The sequence below is a fragment of the Sorex fumeus genome, unplaced genomic scaffold (genome assembly GCF_029834395.1).
Source record: "Sorex fumeus unplaced genomic scaffold, SorFum_2.1 ptg000047l, whole genome shotgun sequence".
Taxonomy (NCBI): domain Eukaryota; kingdom Metazoa; phylum Chordata; class Mammalia; order Eulipotyphla; family Soricidae; genus Sorex; species Sorex fumeus.
Window position 1 is genome coordinate 3,289,493 of NW_026606104.1, and position 22,777 is coordinate 3,312,269.

Sequence of the window (22,777 nt, forward strand, 5' to 3'; positions counted from 1 at the left end):
CATCCCCAAAGCTGAAAGGAGTGATCCCTGAGTACAGTCAAAGGTTGGCAATTCCCGCAAAATATTAATTTAATAAAGAGAAGAACACTGAACTGAGGAACAAAAACTTGAATTCTGGTCTTTGTTCTATTACTAACCAAACTGTAGCCTCTAACCAAATAAGTTTCTCAACTTCAGTTTGTCTTCATCTTCTTATTTTTATTACAACATGATTGTCCTAGATCACTTTAGGGGGTTCATTCAATGCTAAAATATTCCATCATTTTTCTATCACTTTTGACTGTGGCCACAAAAGAAATTTCTGATGGCTAATAGAAAAATCTATCACTTCCTACTTTCTGATCATTTTGCTAAACTCTACCATTCTCTAACAATAATGATAAAATAGTAGAATTGAGTAAACATAGCAAATTACTTCATTTTTACAAAATAAAACCCACTAATATTTTATTACACCTCTCTCCAGCTTATCTCTTACCCCTTCCTCCTTTCCCATCAGGGAAACTTGATTTCATCACCAATGTCCAACAGGTTTTAAAAAATTGTTCTTCATGTTTGGACCACAGTTGATGGTGTTCTGGAAACCATGTAGTGCCAGTTCCCATATGCAAATCACATGCTCAGCTCTTTGAGCCATCTCCCTGAAATTTCCATTTATTTATTTATTTATTTATTTCAGTGCTGTGTATTAAACCTGAGGCCTCATTCTTTTTTGGGGGAGGGCGTGGGGGGAGTCACACCCAGCAATACTCAGAGGTTACTCCTGGCTCTGCACTCAGAAATTACTGCTGGTAGTGCTCGGGGGACCGTGTGAGATGCTGGGGATCAAACCCAGGGTGGCCCTGTGCAAGGCAAATGCCCTACCCGCTATGCTATTGCTGCAGCCCCTCAGGCCTCACTCTTGCAAGGCTCATTTTCTACCACTGAACTATATTCCAGCTGTTTATTTATTTATAGAGCCAGGATTTAAACCTAGGGCCTCGTATATGATGCATGTGATCTGCCTCTGAGCCAAACCTCCAGCCCTAAATTTCACTTTGCTTGTTCTTTTCCTCTGTTGCATACCTATGTCTTGTATACATGGTTGAAATCATCCAACACATCTTTTTACCCATTTGGCTTATTTCATATAATTCCCTCAGGCTCCTTCCATTTTGTTACAAATGACAAAATTTTACCTTTTATCACTGAATAATATCCCCACATATAGATATATGACATCTTCATCCTATCAACAGATTGAGAACTTTAATTATTTCTACATTATTGCTATTGTAAATAATTCTGTGATAAACATTGGGGTGGGTTTAACTTGTTCTGTTCTTGTTTTCATATTCTTCTTAGATACCCAGGATGAGACTGCTGTATATTATGGTAGTTCTATCTTTAGTTTCTTGAAGAAGCTCCATAATATTTCCCAACAGTGTAGGAGGGTTTTCTTTTATCTGTATCCTGAGCAGTGCTTATTCTCAATGTTTTCCTTAGGCTGGGTAGAGTAACCATATTTACTAATGTTTTTATAAAGATAAAAATGACAGCACTGACTGTCCCATCTAACATTCTCCTTTTTAAACAATAGTTTTTGTTTGTTTGTTTGTTTGTTTGTTTGTTTTGCTTTTTGGGTCACACCCGGCAACGTACAGGGGTTACTCCTGGTTCATGCACTCAGGAATTACTCCTGGCAGTGCTCGGGAGACCATATGGGATGCTGGGAATCAAACCTAGGTCGGCCGCGTGCTAGGCAAACACCCTACCCTCTGTGCTATTGTTCCAGCCCCAGAAATAATAGTTTTTAACATTATTTCTGGAGCTGGAGCTGGAGCGATAGCACAGCGGGTAGGGCGTTTGCCTTGCACGCAGCCAACATGGCCGACCCGAGTTCGATTCCTCCGCCCCTCTCGGAGAGCCCGGCAAGCTACCGAGAGTATTCGATATGCCAGACACAGTAACAACAAAGTCTCCAATGGAGACATTACTGGGCCCGCTCGAGCAAATCGATGATCAACGGGAGGGAAAAAAAAACATTAAATTTCCTTTTTATTGATTCTGGTTTTATTGATTAGAGGTTGTTCTGGGCTGGAGGGATAGCCCAGCAGTTAAGGTGTTTGCCTTGCATGTGGCCGACCCGGGTTTGATTCCTCTGTCCCTCTCGGATAGCCCAGCAAACTACCAAGAGTATCCTGCCCACAAGATAGAGCCTGGAAGCTCCCCTTGGTGTATTTGATATGCCAAAAACAGTAACAAGTTTCACAATGGACACATTTCTGGTGCCTGCTCAAGCAAATCAATGAACAATGGGATGACAGTGCTAAAGTACTTTTGATTCATCAGTAATTTACAGCATTATATAATTATAGGGATCCATCTTAACACTTCTCTATGTGTATATAAATGTCAGCACACCTACCACTAAATCTCCAGTGCCATTCCCTGATCAAAACGATCCCTATACCCATCCCTCCATCCCTATAACCATCCCTCCCTCTCTCCCCCATTTCTCTCCATATTGTTACCATCAACATTTTCACCAAGTTACTTTTGTTCACAGTCTCTTTCGTTGGAGATAACTGAAAAATGGGTATTTTTGGGTGCCAAAGAAAAGTTCGTTTACATAAAACATGAGTAACTGAGATTCTTTTCTACTCCAGTGAGAAAGGCAGCCCCATAACTCCGTCCTGTTTAAGTTAGACAGTGAGAACAGGATTTGGGGCAAAAAGACATCAGAGCAGTTCCAGGGATGAAGCTCAGTGGTGCTGCAGATACCTCACGTGTGTGAGGGCCTGGGTTTAACCTCCAGCACTCCCCGTATACACTAAAATAGAAAAAAATACCAAAGGGTTCAGGAAGCCTGAGGGGAGAGGGGCTCAGAAGACAGACACTTAGTGCCTGGAGTGTCTCATATGCACAAAGAGAAGTTCAAGCTTTATTCAGTTATTAAATTGCCTCACAGCATGGTCCAAGAGGGCTAGTGATTTATAATTTTTCAGAAGCAGCAAAGAATACAGCATAAGCCAGGCAGCTGCTTCAAGGAAATCTCTCATTCTGGCCAAGCCATTGTCCAAAATGGCTCAGGTTGGACAATGAGCCATGGACAATACTTCTCCATGAGCTCTGATATGGCTTAGCACTGTACAAGGCAAGTCTGTCAGGAAAGCTGTCCTCTGCCCAGGCTGTGCTCACAGTCCCCTGTCATCATCACTTTCTTTTCAGACCACTGTGTGTAGTGTGAAGAAGAGACCTGATTTCTCCACTTCGGGTCAGTGGGAGGTGATTACAGAGTGTGAAGGGAAAACAGAGGCGAGTGTCTTCGATGGAGTCATGGTCTGCACCGGTCATCACACGGATGCTTACCTGCCCTTAGAAAAATTCCCTGGTGAGTAGTCAACCGGAAGGAAGATCCTGGAACTGTGCCCCTGAGGAATGGGAAAATCACGGTCTGAGTGCATCCTTCATTGGGATGAAATAATTTATTGCCCAAAAACATCAGGTTCCCCTAAAAGGTATTGGGATAACTTGAAGTACTGCCATGTGGGACATAGAGATAATGGTACTTTGATGATTGAGGTAATTTATGGAGCTGTATATTTAACTTCACAGAGACTTTAATTTTTCTAGGAATCAAAAGAATTTAGTGTTACTTCACATCAGGCTCGCTGAGGGCTTTTTAGCCATTAAAAGAAACAATGATACTGAGTTTCTAAGGAAGAAATTAAAGCTTCAAGAGAAGAATTTACTTACATGCCTTGGCCTAGATTTTCGTTTTGAAAAAAATAAAATCACTTGCATCAAGAAACATTGAAATATTGAAATGTTTCAATATTTGAAATATTTTAATGTTTCACCTTTCAATGAAATTATAGTAGGTATTTTTATTAAAAAAAAAAAAGAAAAGACCAAAAGAAATGGTTTCTGAGGCTGTCTGAATTTGTGTGTCTGTAGGTCCCAGAGACAAACATAACCTGATTTAAGCAGATGATTTAGGATAAGGAAATCACAAAATTTTGCTCTGAGCTTACAGGAGAAGAAAATAGATAATAATAGAATTGGGTAGGCATAAGAGTAGCTGGGTCGAAGCTCAGGTAGAACATTGGCATGAACTCAGATCACAGGGAAAAAGGAATTTAAAAAATGATATCAGGTAAACTATCACCCAATATTCATCTTCCCTTCTCTTGCAGGGATCAAGAAGTTTAAGGGACAGTATCTCCATAGTCGAGACTATAAGAACCCACTGTGCTTCACTGGGAAGAGAGTCATTGTCGTTGGCATTGGGAATTCTGGAGTGGATCTGGCTGTGGAGATCAGCCACAGAGCCAACCAGGTTCATATCCGTCAACTGTCTACTTCGTTTTACCGAGGAAGCTGCAGGTGGACCCATCAGAGGGCGTGGAGGCCTTCCAGTCATCTCTCAGTGACAAGCATAGGACTTGGTTTCTTGTAGGGCCAGGAATGTGCCTCAAATGGCAGAGAACAGGCCCCAACCACAGGTAGAGCTCTAGGTTTAGTGCAGCTCTAGGTTTAGTCCCTGGAACCACAAGTGCTTTGGTGGTCCTTAGCACTAAGGGTCTGACCTCGAATCTAGCACGTTTATTAGTTAGATGTCTGTCATTCAACATGACCACAGACTGTGTCCATAATCCTAATTAGCTGTTTCTAGACTCTTTGACTTGTTGAAATGAAGCTGTTAGAGTTCGGCTCTTCTGTTGGCCAGCAGAATGCTCTGAGGTGATGCAAAGCATGAGTCAGAGAGAGAGTATAGCAGGTAGGGCATTTTTATTTACACGTCCCCCATCTCGGTTGGATTTCTGGCACCACCAAATCTATTGCACAGAGCCAGGAGTAAAGCCAGAGCATGACTGGGCGTGACCCAAAACTAACAAAAAATACTTGAAAGATTCTTCAGAGAGGGAGATCTTTTTTCTCTCCACGTGGATAAAAGAAATCAGTCTTTTCTTTCCAAAGACAATACAACTATCAGAGTGAAAAGTATCCACTGGGGAACACTTACCAGGCTACTGCCTCCATCTTGCATCCACTTAGAAAACAAAGAATGGGTACTGGAGCGATAGCACAGCAGGTAGGGTGTTTGCCTTGCACGCAGCCAACCCAGGTTCGATTCCCAGCATCCCATATGGTCCCCTGAGCACCGCCAGGAGTAATTCCTGAGTGCAGAGTCAGGAGTAACCCCTGTGCATTGCGTGGTGTGATCCAAAAAAGAAAAAAATAAGAAGAAAACAAAGAATGACTTGGGCAGAGCGATAGTACAGTGTGTAGGGCATTTGCCTTGCACACGGCCGACCCAGCTTCGATTCCCAGCATCCCATATGGTCCCCCTGAGCACTGCCAGGAGTAATTCCTGAGGGCAAGGCCAGGAGTAACCCTTGTGCATTGCTGCATGTGACCCCAAAAGCAAAAAAAAAAGAAAAGAAAACAAAGAATGGCTCTGAAGCAATGTAGATGTCCTTGAGTGTTTGGTTTGGGTATCAGAAATTCTGAACTAGAAAGTGTCTTTGTCACAAATTCCTAGAAAAGACATGTGACTGTTATGTGTTGTTATTCATGTCTTTACTATGTCATAACTTTTTGGGGCCAAAACAATGCCTGTTTGCTCTTTAAGATTTATCAGCTGTCAGACTTTAGGCACATTCTTCCCCCTCACCATGCCATTTATCCATAACATGGAGATGATAAAAATATCTATCACAAGAGACTGTTATCTGAAACTTATCTAAGAATGTAAGGACAAGTCTCACAATGGAGATGTTACTGGTGCCCACTCGAGCAAATTAATGAACTGCGGGAGGACAGTGCTACAGTGCTAGAGTGCTATGATGTTAAAGAAAAAAGACTGGGTTTTCTCTTCCATAATCTCCTATGCTTTCAACTTTCCATTCCATGATTCAGAGTAGATTGCAAAGGTGACAAGTGCTAGAGAAATGCAACAGATGGCAAGAAAATTATCGATCAAAAATTGTCTGTGGCATCTACAGAGAAGAAGCAGGTTTGATCTGGATCTTAAAAGTGAAAAACTGAGGGATTAATAAGATAGGGGACTTTTCGTAGAGGGATAATGATATTCAGTAAAAGTTCAGTAGTAGCTCAGAGCAAGACATATTTGGGGTCAGTGAACACACCCGTTTTATTGTATGCTTAGTGTCTGAGAAGGAAGATAGTAGGAAATAAAAAGGAAATTAAAAATAAGTTTGTCCAGGGGCTAAAAGACCAAACTTTTTTGTTGTTGCTTTGGGACCACACATAGTGGTGCTCTGGGTTTACTCCTGGCTCTAAGCTCAGAGTTCACTTCTCTGGGCAGGGCTCAGGGGACCGTATGTAGTACTTAGGATCAAAACCAGGTCTGCCACGTACAAGGCAAATAAACTACCACTCTACCATCGCTCCAGCCTGAAAGGCCAAACTATTGAGTTTGACCTTATTCTGGAGGAAAATTAGGTATTTTTGAAGGATTATGAACCAGATGGTGCCAAATTGGTAGTACAATAGGTAGGGCACTTGCCTTGCATGCAGCTGACCTGGGTTCAATCCCCAGCATCCCATATGGCCCCCCGAACCACACCAGGAATGATCCCTGAGCACAGAGCCAGGAGTCAGCCCTAAGCACCACCAGGTTTGGTCCAAAATAATGTAGCGCTGTAGTGCTGTAGTGTTGTCCTCCCGTTGTTCATTGATTTGCTCGAGCAGGCACCAGTAATGTCTCACAACAAATTGTGAGACGTGTTGTTACTGTTTTTGGCATATCAGCTACGTCACGGGTAGCTTTCCAGGCTTTGCCGTGCAGGCGAAATATTCTCGGTAGCTTGCCCGGCTCTCCGAGAGGGGGGGAGGAATCAAACCCAGATTGGCTGCATACAAGGCAAATGCTCTACCCGCTGTGCTATTGCTCCAGCCCAGTCCAAAATAATAATAATAATAATAATAATAATAATAATAATAATAATGGACTATGAACAAGAATGGAAAAGACAAACCACTTTTTCTATGTCCCAGGTATTCCTCAGCACTAGAAGAGGGGCCTGGATCCTGAATCGTGTAGGGGATAATGGATACCCCATGGATGTGCTATTCTCTTCTCGACTTAATCATTTTATGCGGAGGATTTTTGGTGAATCATTAGCAAACTTTGTATTGGAAAAAAAGATGAACCAAAGGTTTGACCATGCAATGTTTGGCCTGAAGCCTAAACACAGGTAGGTCTGTTTCCATCTCGGGAGTGGGGCAGTAATGGTGAAAACATTACTGTTTTCTGTGCTAATTGCTGAGCTCTGCTCATATTTTTAAAAAATCCATGAAAGGCCAGAGTCATGGCTCAAGTGGTAGAGTCCATGCCTTGAATGTGAGGGGCTTGGGTTCAATGCCCGCTCCATATGCTGCCCACCCGTCACCCTCTCCACCCCCACCCAGTACCACTACATGTGGCCTTTGGCTCCTGAGCACCATCAAGAGAAGCCCCCAAATTAGAATGACCAAACAAAAACAATTTAACCAAAAAAATTCACAGAATCCAAGATCATATTTCTCTTTTTTTTTTTTTTTTTTTTTGCTTTTTGGGTCACACCTGGCGATGCACAGGGTTTACTCCTGGCTCATGAACTCAGGAATTACTCCTGGCAGTGCTCGGGGAAACTGGGCATCCTTGGGGATGCTGGAAATCGAACCCAGGCCGGCCACGTGCAAGGCAAACGCCTTACCCACTGTACTATCACTCCAGCACCCCAAGATCATATTTCTACCTTGCTCCCATGTTACGTTTTTCTAACCAACTCCTTTTCTTAATATTCAGATTTACTTACTACAGAACAATAAGTACCCATATGCTCTTTACTTATTCACTTTTTATAAATACTTTGCTGTCTATGAAAATAGATCCATCCATATATAAAAGAAACACATGCATGAATACATTCATATTTTTTCTGAACCACTTAAGAAAAAATTGCAGTCATTGGCACTATCCTAAATTCTTCAACATATATCACCTAAGTAAAAAGTTATTCTCCTACATAAATATAATTATCACAATTGGGAAATTCAACATTAATAAATCTCCATTAACTAATATATTACATATCTCTATTCCCCAAGTTGTCTCAGTAATATTCCATATATCTTTTTTGGTTGGTTGGTTTTGGCTTTGGTTTTTGGGCCACCTCTGGAAATACTCAGGAGTTACTCCAGGCTCTGCACTCAGGAATAAATCCTGGCAGTACTCTGGGGACCGTAGGAGATGCCACGGACCAAACCTGGGTCAACCATATCCAAGCAAGAGTCTTACTCACTGTACTATTTTTCTGGCCCCTCTTTTTCATTTTTAAATTCAGGAAGCTGTCAAATATTACATTATTACAATGGGTTATTATTTATCTTTATTCCATCTTAGCCTGAGATAATTCTCCAATTTTTTTTTACATGAACAGGGTTTTTTTGGGTTTTTTTGTTTTGTTTTGTTTTGTTTTTTCAGGGGAGAGTAGTGGGGCTTACTCCTGCCTCTGTGCTCAGGGATCACTCATGGCAGGGCTCAGGGTAACATATGGGATTCAAGGATCAAACCTAGGTTGATCATGTGCAAGGCAAGTAAATCTAAGCAAATGAATAGTACAGCCCTGCCTGCTGTACTATTACTGTGACCCTTGACATGAAATTTTGAAAAAAGAATCCATATCAATTGTTTTTCAAAAGGACTCTAAACATAGACTAAATGATTATTTTTCCTCTGTTATAATCAGGCTAAAAATTTTTGGCAATAACACTCATAGGCTGTATTGTGCCTCTTGTTGGGTAATATAAGGAACCACATGATATCAGATTATTCCATATTGCGTTGTTAAATTTGATCACTTGGATAAAGTGGTATCTACTTGGTTTCTCCTTTGCAAAGATCTCTTACCTTTAAAATTAATCATTGGAGTGATACTTTGAGATTGTATTCCCTGATGTTCTTTCACCCAATATTTCACCCCCTTACTGAAAACTACAGATAAACATCTATATCTTTGATGACTACAAAATAATGGAAAATGCATAGAAAGATAATAAACAGGATAAGAAAGTTACATTCTTATTTATGATTTTTTTTGGCTTTTTGTGCCACACCAAATGATGTTCAGGGGTTACTCCTCACTCTACACTCAACAATTACTCCTGGATTGAACCCAGTTGGCCGCATGCAAGGCAAACACCCTACCCACTGTAGGAAGTGACATTCTAATTAGGTCTTAGAAAAGCAAAATCTACATTACGCTCTGAGACATGCATGATTGACCTATTGGCAAAGATGGTCCAGCAGACAGGCTCATTAAACAGGTACATAAAAATCTTATGCTTGACCACAAGAAAGGTTGAATGAAGACCACTTAGAGCAATTGAAGAAATCTAAGCAAGTGAATCAAATAATAATTTAAATAAGTAAGTGATAATAAATATGTTTTAGAGCAGCCATTCAAAAGTGACGTTGAAGATAGATCATAAAGGGATGGAATAATAGGTGCTTAGGACAACTGTAATAGTTTGGGTGAGAGAGAGAACTGACAAAACTAGTTTGAGGATGTTAAAAGGACACAGAGAAGAACTTGGTGACCAAATACAGAGTTTTGTGAGTCAGACAACTTTGCAGATAGTGCTGCTGTCAGTGAAAAGGAAAAAGATCAGGATCTAAGCAAAAGTACAGCAGGTAGAATATTTGCTTGCTGACAGCCCAGATTCAATCCCTGGCATCCCATATAGTCTCGCAAGCACTGCCAGGACTCTGGGCCACTCACGTATTTAAAGGTAAGTGATCTTGGGGGCTGGAGCAATAGCACAGCAGGTAGGGCACTTGCCTTGCATGCGGCTGACCTGGGTTTGATTCCCAGCACCCCAGATGGTCCCCTGAGCACTGCCAGGAGTAATTCCTTAGTGCATGAGCCAGGAGTAACCCCTGTGCATCACCAGGTATGACCCAAAAGGCAAAAAAATTTTTAAAAATTTTTTAAAAATTAAAAAGTAAATGATCACAGAAGTTCGTCTAACTTATTCAATTTATTTGATAGAATAGTTAATATATTTATGGTCTTTCTTTCAAATAGTTGGCAATAATATGTAATTAACATAGTACTTGGCACAAATTAACAGTGTTTTCGAGTAAATATAAAGAAGTATGGGCATGCATCAAAATATTATAGTAAATTCTCCTAAAATAGGTACCATTTGACCTTATCCCTAGTGATGCTTATTTATAATAAGTTTATTGTGAAACAGTAACACCTGAGCACCCCCGCCCAAAAAAAAGAAAGAAAAGAACAGGAGAAAGATATGAGAGAAAGATGAAAACATGAGGGCAGAGAACAGAATCAAATTGTACCTAAAGGTTGGAATCAAAGCATAATAAGATGTAACAAACCCATAACAATTATATAAAATATATACATAAAATAAGTATATTCTGAGACTAGGTCAGCTCTTCCTGAACATGACAAGTTAAGAGTACTCAGCCTGCTAATTTAGAGCCCAAGATTCATTCTGCTTTCAGAACAATAACTAGTAACCCCATATTTTGGGGGGCTGCACCCTTATTTTATGTTACCTCTAGACACACTATTTAACAGGCTTTGAGGGTCCCAAGAGAGAAACATGGAAAACCATTTTGATATAAATTCTACAATTCTAGGCTCTGTAAATGTTGAGCAAGTACTTAATTTCTTTAGGCCTCCAGTTTTCTCATCTATAAAACCTTAGTGGTAGTCCTCAGTTGGAAGCTTGCCACAAGTGGTAGTGGTGGTGGGAGGGCAACTAGGATAGAGAAGGAGCCACTATGACAAAGATGGTTGAAATGATCACTCTGGACAAGAACTGAGTGCTGAAAGTAGATAAAGGGAGAAACATGATAACCTTTCAGTACCTGATTGCAAACCATAAGACCCAAAAGGAGCAAAAGGAGAGAGAGAGAGAAGAAAAGTGCCTGCCATAGAGGCAGATTTGGGGTAGGGGATGGGAGGGAAACTGGAGATATTGGTGGTGGGAAATGTACACTGGTAAAGGGATGGGTATGTCTGAAACCCAATCATGAACAACTTTATAACTCATGGTGATTCAATTTAAAAATAAATAAATAAATACTAAAACCTGGGTAGCACCCATGCTACCTCCATCCTGAATGGGAGTAAATAAGTCAATGTATATGAATCCCCTGTATAAATACACACGTATAACTTATTATATAGTTTGAGAAATGATTGTCTAAGTCTAGCTCGTCAGTCTCTGAAACTGAAAAATGGGACCTTGCAGGATGCAGAGTCCAGTTTTGTTAGACTCCTAGATAGGTGAGTAGAAACTGTTGATCTCTGGCTTTATTGTAGCACTAAAAAATATTACTATTCCATGAGGAACCATGGATGCAATCCTTACATAAGACCCTTCCTTCACTTCTCCAGCACCTTCCCTTTCAAAATCATTTGGATATCATTCAGCTTCTCCTATGAGCTCCAGGTCTATGCCAAGCCAGCATGCTAAACCTTTACAAAGTTTCATTTCCAAGAAGGAAAGTAAAGGTAAAGGTAAAGGCCCTCCCGTTGATCGTCGATTTGCTCGAGCGGGCCCAGTAACGTCTCCATTGGAGACTTTGTTGTTACTGTGTCTGGCATATCGAATACTCTCGGTAGCTTGCCGGGCTCTCCGAAAGAAGGAAATGAATGGCATATTGTTGAACCGCCTCCATGAAAGTAAAATATTATTTACAAGGATATTTCTCTCTCCCTCTCTCCCTCCCTTTCTCTCTCTCTCTGTCTCTCTCTCTCTCACTCTCTCCCCTTCTCCTTCTCTCTTTCCTATTTTCCCACATCCCTTTTACTCTTTCTATCATCCCATTTCTCCTTTGACCCTTATCACCGCTTGCAGACCTCTAAGTCAACATCCAACAGTAAACGATGACCTGCCAAATCGTATCCTTTCTGGGAGGGTGAAGGTGAAAGGAAACGTGAAGGAATTCACAGAAACAGCTGCCATATTTGAAGATGGTTCCAGAGAGGATGACATTGATGCCGTTGTCTTTGCCACGGGCTATAACTTTGCCTTTCCCTTTCTTGAAGATTCTCTCAAAGTGGTCAAAAACAAGATATCCCTGTATAAAAATGTCTTCCCTCCTAACCTGGAAAAGCCCACCCTTGCAATAATAGGCCTGGTCCAGCCCTTGGGTGCCATTATGCCCATTTCAGAACTCCAAGGACGCTGGGTCACACAAGTATTTAAAGGTGAGTGATTCTTCAAGTTCATCTAATTTATTTAATGTATTTGATGGAATATTTAAATATATTTATGGCCTTTCTTTGAATTAGTTGCCAACATGGCCAACCCGAGTTCGATTCCTCCGCCCCTCTCGGAGAGCCCGGCAAGCTACCGAGAGTATTCGATATGCCAGACACAGTAACAACAAAGTCTCCAATGGAGACGTTACTGGGCCCGCTCGAGCAAATCGATGAACAACGGGAGGGCCTTTACCTTTACTTTTACCTTTACCTTTAAATTAGTTGCTACAACATAGGTAATTGAAACAGTATTTGGCACAGTCAAAGTTTATTTCTTGAGTGGATATAAAGAAAAAATTCATAACCATGGACATGCGTCAAAATATTATGATAAATTTTTCTAAACTAGATACCACTTGACCTTATTCCTGGTGATGCTTACTTACTACATTTACTGTGGAACAGACAACATTTTTGAGGAATTATTCCTGAGGTGTTTCTAATATGCATTCCAAATTAGTAATAAATAAAAGAATCATGCTTCATTGCCTTTGCATTCCAAATCTAGCACATAAAGATAACCTAACATTATATATATATATATACATATATATATATATGGCTAGAGCAATAGCACAGCGGGTAGGGCGTTTGCCTTGCACACAGCCAACCCAGGTTTGATTCCTTCATCCCTCTCAGAGAGCCTAGCAAGCTACCGAGAGTATCCGTCCCGCATGGCAGAGCCTGGCAAGCTCCCTGTGGTGTATTCACTTAATCACTTAATCACTTAACTTCCCGTTAGTCGTCGATTTGCTCGAGCGGGCGCCAGTAACGTCTCCATTTGTCCCTGTCGCGTGCTAGTGTAGCCCAATGGCATCTGTTCGCTTCGGGAACATGAAGGGCCTCAAACCGATTGTTCATGATCTTGACGAAGAAGTCTGACCATCTGGAAGGTGGGCGGCCACGCGGTCTTCTGACATCCCATGGAATCCAGTCAGTAACAGCTCTAGTCCAGCGGTCGTCTTTAAATCTCATTACGTGACCAGCCCATCTGATTTTCGACACCTTGGCAAATGAGACAGCGTCCCTGATTCTTGATAGTCGACGGATGTCAGAACTCCGGATTCTTTCTCTCATTTGAGTGAAACGTGATATTCCAAGCATAGCTCTTTCTATTCTTCTTTGGGAGACCTGAATAGCGTTCTCATCCTGTTTATGTAGGGCCCAGGTCTCTGAGGCATATGTTAATGCAGGAAGAACAGTGGAATAACAAAGAGATGTGCCCGGAGCCGGAGGTTCTTCGTCCTCTTAGCTATTTCTTCGACGTTCTTGAAGGCGTTCCAAGCCGCTCTCTTCCTCCTGCGCAGCTCGGGTGCCAGGTCATTTTTCATGTTGACCTCTCGACCTAGGTACACATAGCTGTTGCATTCGGAGATGGTCGTTCCATTGAGAGCGAATGGGGCGTCAGGAACGAGGCTGTTTCTCATAAACATTGTCTTCGTAAGATTCAGCTGTAGTCCTACCTTTCCACGCTCACGGTCAAAGTCGGCCAGCATTTGTGCCGCTTGGCTGATGTTTGGTGTTATTAAAACAATGTCATCAGCAAAGCGGAGGTGGTGTAGTTGCCGACCATCTATCTTCACTCCCATTCCTTCCCATTCCAGTCGTCGCATGATGTTCTCGAGGGTGGCACTGAAGAGTTTCGGTGAAATGGTATCACCCTGCCGCACCCCTCTCTTGACATCAACGATCACTTCTTTGTAGAATGGTGAGATCCTGGTAGTGAATCCGCAATACAGCTCACGGAGGATCCTGATGTATTGGGTATTGTATGTATTGGTGGTGTATTCGATATGCCAAAAACAGTAACAACAAGTCTCACAATGGAGACGTTACTGATGCCCACTCGAGCAAATCGATGAACTACAAGAGGACAGACAGACAGTGATATATATACATATATATGTATATATATCCCCCCATATAACTACACACATCTAATTTATGAGATATTTTAGGAAATGATTGTCTAAATCGAGCTCGTCTTTCTCTAAAACTGGATTAGGCTATGGATTCAAATGAATGCCAGTTTAGCATGCAAGGTAAATGAAGTCCTAAAGTCTTTAGTAGACATGTCCTACCTGAGGCTCCGAACTTATGAACTTCCTTAGCCAATTTCCAGTTATATTCAGTGGCTGCACCAGACTGGCACTGAGAAAGTTAATATTTTGGGGGGCGGGGAACCATTCCAGCCCTTGGGCTTCTCAGCTCAGCCATGTTTAAGGGCCCCTCTGGTGGGGGGGGGGGGGGGCGGGGGAAGGAATCAAACTTGCAAGGCCTGAGCTCCAGCCCTTTGAGGTATCTCTGTAAAGCTTATCATTTAAGCTTTAGAATTGCTTATAACAATGTAAATACTACTCAGCTTTGCCCCCCAGCCATGTCCTTGGTATTAGATATCTACTACTTTTTCTACATCAATGCTTACACTTTTCTGTAAAGATTAGGCAACATGAGTTGCCCTTGGCCTTGTTCCACCTCACCAAATAAAGATATTTAAGCAGAAGTTGTTTTCCAGATGACTTTGCTTCCTTCTCCTTGTGACATAGGAAGTCATAAAGACTGTTGTTGTACAAATTGTTGTACAAATGTGGGTCTCTTTCCTTTTCCTTCCTATCTTGTTTTCCACATACTTTTACAACACATCATTCCCACAACCTTGTATTTCGAGAGCCAGAATTGGTTAACTGAATGTAAGAAATACTTTTCAAAGACAAAGCTAAACAGAGTAAGTTCTTGTTGTTAATTTCATTCTATTGTACTGGAGGTAGGGGAAAAAAATGTCAGTGGAGTCACTCTGAGCCCAAAAAGTTCTGCTATATTTCTTTGAATTCTCCACAGCATACTAACTATTAATAGGATTGTTATTCCTGCTGGACTATTTTACACATAACATTTTTATTTTTCTCTTTAGGGCTAAAAACATTGCCCTCAAAAAGCGAAATGATGTCAGAAATAGCTAAGACTCAAGAGAAACTTGCAAAAAGGTAAAGATAATGGTTAAGTTGCCTACTTAACTTTCAAGGAGAGCAACTGTGTACTATGTTTATCTTCCTTGAGTTAGTGAGCTGTAGATGGGCGATCAGAGATCTGTGGGTGCTTGGCTCGAGGGCACTGTGTGGGCCAGCAACCTGGCGTCCTGAGGCCCACTCAGGGCACAGTAGGTGAGAGCATGCTGGTCTGTGTGATAGGTTCAACAGCAACCTGCTGTGTGGTACTTGGGTGACCATGCTAATTCAACCCTCTGCAGTGTGGAATTTGAGCATCATCACTTGGAAATTTTTACTTGGACAAAATTTTTATTTGGACTAATGGGGGCCAGAGAGATAGTGCTGCCAGGAAGGTTCTCGCCTTATATTCCACCAACTGGGTGCAATCCCCAACAATACATATGGGTCCCTGAGTCCCTCAGGAGTGATCTCTGAGCACAGAGCCAGAAGTCAGCCCTGAGCACCACTGGCCTAAATCAAACAAACAAATAAATGAACACTAATGGTAAGTCCCTAAATTTTTGTTGAAAAGTCAGGGAAACAAATCATTCCAGGCCCAAAGGGATAAGTGATTTTCTTCAATTTTTGTCTGACCATACACTCCCCTTTATGTAAGCTTTCTATCGAACTATTATCCTTTCTCAGTATTCTCCAATTTTTTTCTCCTTTTACTTATGAACTTCTGCAAACTAAAGCATATAAAGTAAACTGTGTGCTTCTCACCCTTTTTCCCTTGTAAGACCTGACACGCTGCAATGTTCATTCTTACTCCTGCAAACTTCTTCTGAGGCTTGGTCATCCCTGACCAACTTTATACTCCTTCCTCTCAGTCCTGAGTTGGTATTGTGTAACTTCTCTTCCTTCTGAGAGAACTTCAGTTCTTTACTTGTGTGGCACTGAACTAGCCTATCCCCACTTTCCTCTTCTCTTTCCTTCTCCTCATTTTTTTCCTAATCCCCTTCTTATCATGAGCAGTTTCCACGGATATAATTTTTTAATGTTTTTATTTAATCACAGTGATATACATAGTTACTAAGTTGTTCGTGATTGAGTTTTGGGTTTTAATCATATAATGTTGCAACACCATCCCTTCACATTTCTCACCACCGATGGCCCTTTTCTTCTCTCTCTCTCTCTCCCTCTCTCCCTCTCTCCCTCTCTCCCTCTCTCCCTCTGCTTCTCTATCTTTCTCTTTCTGTCTCTCTGTCTTTCTCTCTCTCTATTTTTGGGCCTTATGGTTTGCAATACAGATAATGAAAGGTTATCAGGTATATCCCTTTGCCTACTTTCAACACTCAGTTCCTGTCCAAAAAAGATCATTTCCAACTATTATGTCATGTTGGTCCCTTCACTATCCTAACTGACCCACGGACCTCTATGGAGAGTCAGCTCTACTAGCATACTAAGTGTATGCATGCGTTTATTAATTTTTTTATTTTGAAATGGATATTTATTTTATTTTATTGTTTTTTTTTATGGGGAGCCACACCCAGCAATGCTCAGGGCTTACCCTGGCCCTACACTCAGGTGTAACACCTGGCAGAGCCCAGGGAGCATGCCTTTATTTAATCCTTGAAACAATTCATCCAGGCAAGTCCTAGTAAATCTTTTTTTGTGGGTCGGAACTATAGTACAGGGGGTAGGACATTTGCTTTGCATGTGGCCAACCTGAGATTGATTGCTGGCAATCAAATTCCTAAGTGCAGAACTAGAAGTAACCTCTAAGCATCTCTAGACATGGCCCTCTTAAAAAAATCCTAAAACACTAAATAAAACAAATAAATAAGTCTCTTTTGTGATGCTGTCATGAACGCCATACAGCTCTTGATCCATTCCCATAGGACAGAGGCCAACAGACCCAAGAATCCACCGGCCGGCCAGAGAGAAAGCTCTCAAATCCTCCGTTGTCTTGTCTTCTCTTGGAAACTATAGTCCCATTCCAACACATTCCTTTTTGACCATCGGTCAGTTTCTCTGGAATCATATCTCACAGGCTCTAACTCAAATTCATCTTCTCTCATTTTTCCCTTCCTGACCCTGATTTTTACATTCCTCTAGTAAGCCCATCTACACTGAGTTATCTCTCTAAATCCCACTACTTCCATGCAAGTATAATGGAACTGTATTTTCCCCATCTGGAAAACATTAAAAAAGTCCTTTTAGTGTTTAGTACTTGGTATAACCATTCCTTCTGATTCCGTTTAGAGGCATCTTGTGGCAGTAAATGATCCTCCCCTCCTTACAGGATTCCAGGGGGCGGTGGTCATGGGAAGTTCTGTGCTGTGACCCACCCATCCCTACCCTCCCCAAATCAGTAAGACCCCCAAACTTAGGAAAGTTTGTGGTGGCTTCAGATCCTCTCAGTAGTTGTGTTTCTCTCTTTCCTCCCTCTATCTATCCTTGCTTTCAGCTCAGGGCTTACTCCTGGCTCTGTGCTCAGGGTCACTTCTGGCACTGCTCAGGAAATCACATGCAGAACAGGGGAATCAAACCCAGGTCAGGAAGGCAGGCACTTTATCCACTGTGCCTGACTTTCCAGAACATGTCTCCTATAGTGTAGATAGTGACCTCTAATATCTTTTGCTTATATTCCTCTCATTCCTGCCTGGTTCCTTTACTCTGATGTGTAATGCCTTCATTTTTGTTCTGAGCTTATTTATATCTTTTATTTCTAATTAATCCCTGAAGGACTCATCATAGCTCTATTTAACTACCCTTTTCCGTGTGTCTCCTTAGCAGTGTGAAGCCACATACTTTACTACAAATCTTATATTCTTCTCTGCTTCATATGTATCTAGCTCATCTTCTGGAGTATACTAGAAGGTTGTTCGGGAAAGAAGCAATATAGTATCTTCTTTTCTATTTTCCACAGTTCCTGGCCCAATACTGAGCCAAGAACAGGTGCTCCTGAATAGTTGACTGACTCTTTGAACTGTGGCTATTCCATGGCCTTTCTTTTCTGCTTTAGGTACGTGGAGAGCCAACGCCACACCATCCAGGTAGATTATGTAGATACCATGGAAGACCTTGCTGAGCTGGTGGGTGCCAAGCCCAATCTGCTATCTCTGGCCTTGACTGACCCCAGATTAGCTCTGGAGTTACTAAAGGGACCCTGTACTCCAATCCATTATCGTCTGCAAGGCCCTGGAAAATGGCACGGAGCTCGAAAAGCTATCCTCACCACCGACGAACGCATCAGGAAGCCTCTGATGACGAGAAAAACTGAAGGCACCACTTCTGCAGCTTCAACGATCACAATGGCCAGGTTTATGCTGGCTGTCGTTTTCTTTGCTGTACTTTTGGCCTACTTGTAGCCATCTCATTACTGCTCCTCTGGTTTTCCTGGGAGAACAGGATCTAGAGATCAATGTCCTCAGACTTCTAGAGTCTGAGAACATTGAAAAGCTCTCAGTTTATATCATTTATTCCAAAGTATTGGTCCTCTTTCCTGTTTTTTCTCTCTTTCTCTCTCTCTTTCTCTCTCTCTCTCTCTCTCTCTCTCTCTCTCTCTCTCTCTCTCTCTCACACACACACACACACACACATTCATATTGACTCACCTCCTTTCCTCTGTCCCACTGCTCTGTCTTTCCAGTAGAGTCTGGAAAGACTCTGGACTTAGACTCCTAGTTCTCTCTGTGTGTGCTCTTCACAGAGCTATTGGCATGTGATATATGCTTAATACATGCTTCTTGTTTTTTATCACATATGATGATGAGTGACCATCTGTATGGGGCAGGGAGGTTCCATGAAACTCAGTTTCTGTCACGATTCAGTACTGCATTCATACTCCTATGCACTTCCAGGAGTAACCCCTAAGCACAGAGCCAGGAGTAGCCCCAGAACCTCTGATTATATCCAGTCATCCCACACATGTACACACACTTCATACCCTGCCCCACATAAAAAGATTTGGTTTTCTTCTGTCTAGAGGCTCAATCTATTTTTATACTATTATTATAACTAAAAGTTCATTTGCTGAGAGGTAAGAGAAATAATGGCATAACAGTTGTATATATGAAATATATATACATATCTGGGGCTGGAGCGATAGCACAGTGGTAGGGCGTTTGCCTTGCACGCAGCCAACATGGCCAACCCGAGTTCGATTCTCACCCCCTCTCGGAGAGCCCGGCAAGCTACCGAGAGTATTCGATATGCCAGACACAGTAACAACAAAGTCTCCAATGGAGACGTTACTGGCCCCGCTCGAGCAAATCGACGATCAACGGGAGGGCCTTTACCTTACCTTACCTATATACATATCTGGGGCTGGAGCGATAGCACAGTGGTAGGGCGTTTGCCTTGCACGCAGCCAACATGGCCGACCCGAGTTCGATTCTCCGCCCCTCTCGGAGAGCCTGGCAAGCTACTGAGAGTATCTCGCCCGCTCGGCAGAGCCTGGCAAGCTCCCCGTGATGTATTCGATATGCCAAACACAGTAACAACAAAGTCTCCAATGGAGACGTTACTGGGCCCGCTCGAGCAAATTGATGATCAACGGGAGGGCCTTTACTTTATATACATATCTAAGATAAAAATATCAATATGCACTTAAACACTTCATTTTACTACCTATTCCCTAACATATCTGATAACTGGAGTTTTCCTTGCTCTTTTCTAAACTAACACTATTTTTCTCAATGAAGACAGTACTTGCCATTTTCTAGGTACATGAGTTATTCAAATAAGTCTAGCTTCTGCCAATAGATTCAGCTTGTTAAACATATTTGGATTTTAACTGTCCAATCTTTTTTGACCTCTTTGTTCCCTTGTCAGGTGCAACAAGACCTTGCAGAGGGAACCTGATAACTAGCTGCCAACTATTGTAACAGGGCCTACAAATACCACTTGATTTGTCTCCTCTCATATCTGTTTTCTCTCTCTTACTCCCTCTCCCAATTAGATTTTTAAATGATGAGTTATTTGAAGGACTGGGAATGTCACTTAGAAGCAGAGCACTTGCTTTGCCTGGGTTTGATCCCAGGCACCAAAATCCAAAAAGAAGTATTGAAAGAAATTGTCTATGTATTCAATTAGAATTGGTATTGATTACATACAGGCATTGTGCTTGTCCTGATCTCATATAACGGAGCACTAAAAAACAGAGCAAATGAGTGTAGAATCAGGTGCTTCCCCTGCTTCCTCCTTTGTGGCCGTTGGCTCTGTTCGTATCTCACAGAGAAGGTAACTGGTAGCTTCCAGACATACTAAACTACGAGAGGAAAGGTACAAGATGTACCACCAGGTGTCAGTTCAAAAATAACTGGTGGGCAATGCACTTTGGTTTACTTATCCTAACAAAGGATAAATTCAAGTGATTAAAAGAACATTAGAACATATTATCTTTCCCAATATAAATATCTGTTAGACAACCAGAAATGAGAAGACCGCAATTTCCTCTTAGTTGTGTAACTCTCTGGATAATTGCTGGCCATTTCATCTGATTTGCTGGTGTGGCCTTTTGAGAATCAGAGAATTAAGAATTTATACTGCTTCTTAGTCTTTCCCTAATCCTTGTGATACTGGGGGCATAGCAGCTCTTAAAGTGGATCTGTCATCTTCTAATCTACAAATCACTCTAGTTCAAAAGTAAATCTGTTGGGCTGGAGCTATAGCACAGCGGATAAGGCACTTGCCTTGCATGTGGCTAAACCGGGTTCAACCCCCAGCATACCATATGGTCCCTTGGGTGATTCCTGAGTGCAGAGCCAGAGTAACCCCTGAGCATCACCAAGTATGGTCAATAGGCCTCAGCTGGGTAATCCAGGTTAGCACCCATTATGCAGTCTTGCTAGGTGCATGCCCATGGAGTGCGAAGGGCTCTCTCCCTTCATGCTTTCTTTCCCCATAATACTACATTCTTGAGGATATCCTCAGACAAACCCGAGTTTAGGATTATGGTACACAGTACCTACCTGCGTCTAAACACCCATGATCATTGGGGGGAGGGAGGGGGAGGAAAGTTTGAAAATGTGTTAAAATATTTTTTTGAAAGATCACCTGAGGACTGGGGAGATAGTACAGGAGTCAGTTGATCTGGGCATGATGTAGCCCTGTGCCCAGTGGCCCTGGTGATCTCTGGTACCCTCAGGTCCCAGCACTGAATCCACCCAGTTGGCCCAGTGTCCTAGGGATGACCCCCAAACATGCTTGAGAGCCCCCCAATAAAGGTTTCATAAGCATTGTGCATCTGTTGTGCATTCAGATAGTGAGGTCCTCCCGAAACAAACATCTGTTATGTTATAAACATCTTATAAAGAACTTAAGCAGTTCTGACAGTTAAATCAAATGTACCCAGGATGAGATTCTGGATCATTAAAGTGATATTTTTTAACTGTGGTTTTAGGTTAAAATGGTATTAACATAAACATTAAATAAATATTAGTAAAGTATGGGTTTGGGTTTAAAATGAAGTCCCAATATTGGTTTATTAATTGTGTCAAATGTATCAGAGTCACACAAGATATTGACAATAAAGGAGATTGTGCTTGGGATGTAACAGGAACTCCATCTTATCTTAACAAATTTTCTTGAATCAAAACTACTCTATAATTTAACAGTTATCTTTAAATTTTTTGGTTGAGCAAAAGGGAATGCCCTGCCACAGAGGCAGGGTGGGGTGGGAGGGGGTTAGGGTGGGGGGGTTGGGAGGGCTACTGGGATCACTGGTGGTGGAGAATGGGCACTGGTGGAGGGCTGGTTACTCGATCATTGTATAACTGAAACCTGCAACTGTACCTCATGGTGTTTCACTAATAAAAAAAAAATTTGGTTGAGAATTTGATCCAAAGCCACAAGTCTAATGGAATTTTCTCAGAGGAAGAATGATATTGGACTGCATTGTTCATGGAAGTTATTATGTTTTCTTCTTGATTAACTCTTCAAATTAATTAACTGTAATAAAGTACATTGTGATTTACTATAGCATTCTTGTTTCCTCTCTGAATGAGTCTATACTTAGTTCTTGAGGGGAGAAAAAGCTGCTGTATGGTCAAAGGACACATCTTATTATCACTTAAATAAATGTTTCCGTTTAGCTGAGCACAGTAAGGCAGTGATCTCCACTAGCAAAATGTATCATAACTAGCTGCAAGGCCATTTATAAAAGTTGTAATATAATGAAATATTGGGTCCCATTACTTTTGTCAATAGTTGACAATGTAATATTATGTAATATTTACTACCTGATTGTTTGTAAACATCCTCCAGCTTGTCCACTGTAAGGTTCCAGAGTGTCATGTTTTTCTAGACTCCGTACACAACCTCCCTCTGTGCTCTTCCTTTTCCGTAAATTTTCTAATTACCCAGCTACTTGGCACCTATTTCACCCTGGAGATTCCCATCATCTTTGGTCTTTCAGGAATCTCTTCTTGATCCCGTCATGAAATGGGTGTTCTTTATCTGCCCTTTCATATTACTTTAGTATTTTCCTTTTTCGTTGGGCTTTTGGTCACAGCCGGTGCTCGGGGCTTACTCCTGGTTCTGCATGCAGGA

General features: G+C 41.7%; 1 protein-coding gene across 2 annotated transcripts in view; it reads left to right on the forward strand.

Moving 5' to 3' along the window:
* FMO5 (flavin containing dimethylaniline monoxygenase 5) overlaps positions 1-22,777 on the forward strand; it is a 241,443-nt gene that overhangs the window by 14,435 nt on the left and 204,231 nt on the right. The window contains exons 4-9 of one of the 2 annotated variants that reach the window (XR_008793729.1): positions 3,211-3,373; positions 4,179-4,321; positions 7,006-7,205; positions 11,887-12,239; positions 15,205-15,277; positions 18,249-19,338. Coding sequence is in view for 1 of the 2 variants with exons in the window: in XM_056123831.1 (XP_055979806.1) it covers positions 3,211-3,373; positions 4,179-4,321; positions 7,006-7,205; positions 11,887-12,239; positions 15,205-15,277; positions 18,249-18,594 (1,278 nt within the window). In the remaining variant the exon portion in view is untranslated. Of the gene's footprint in view, positions 1-3,210; positions 3,374-4,178; positions 4,322-7,005; positions 7,206-11,886; positions 12,240-15,204; positions 15,278-18,248; positions 22,208-22,777 lie in introns of those variants that run through there. The other variant, XM_056123831.1, reaches the window with a different exon arrangement.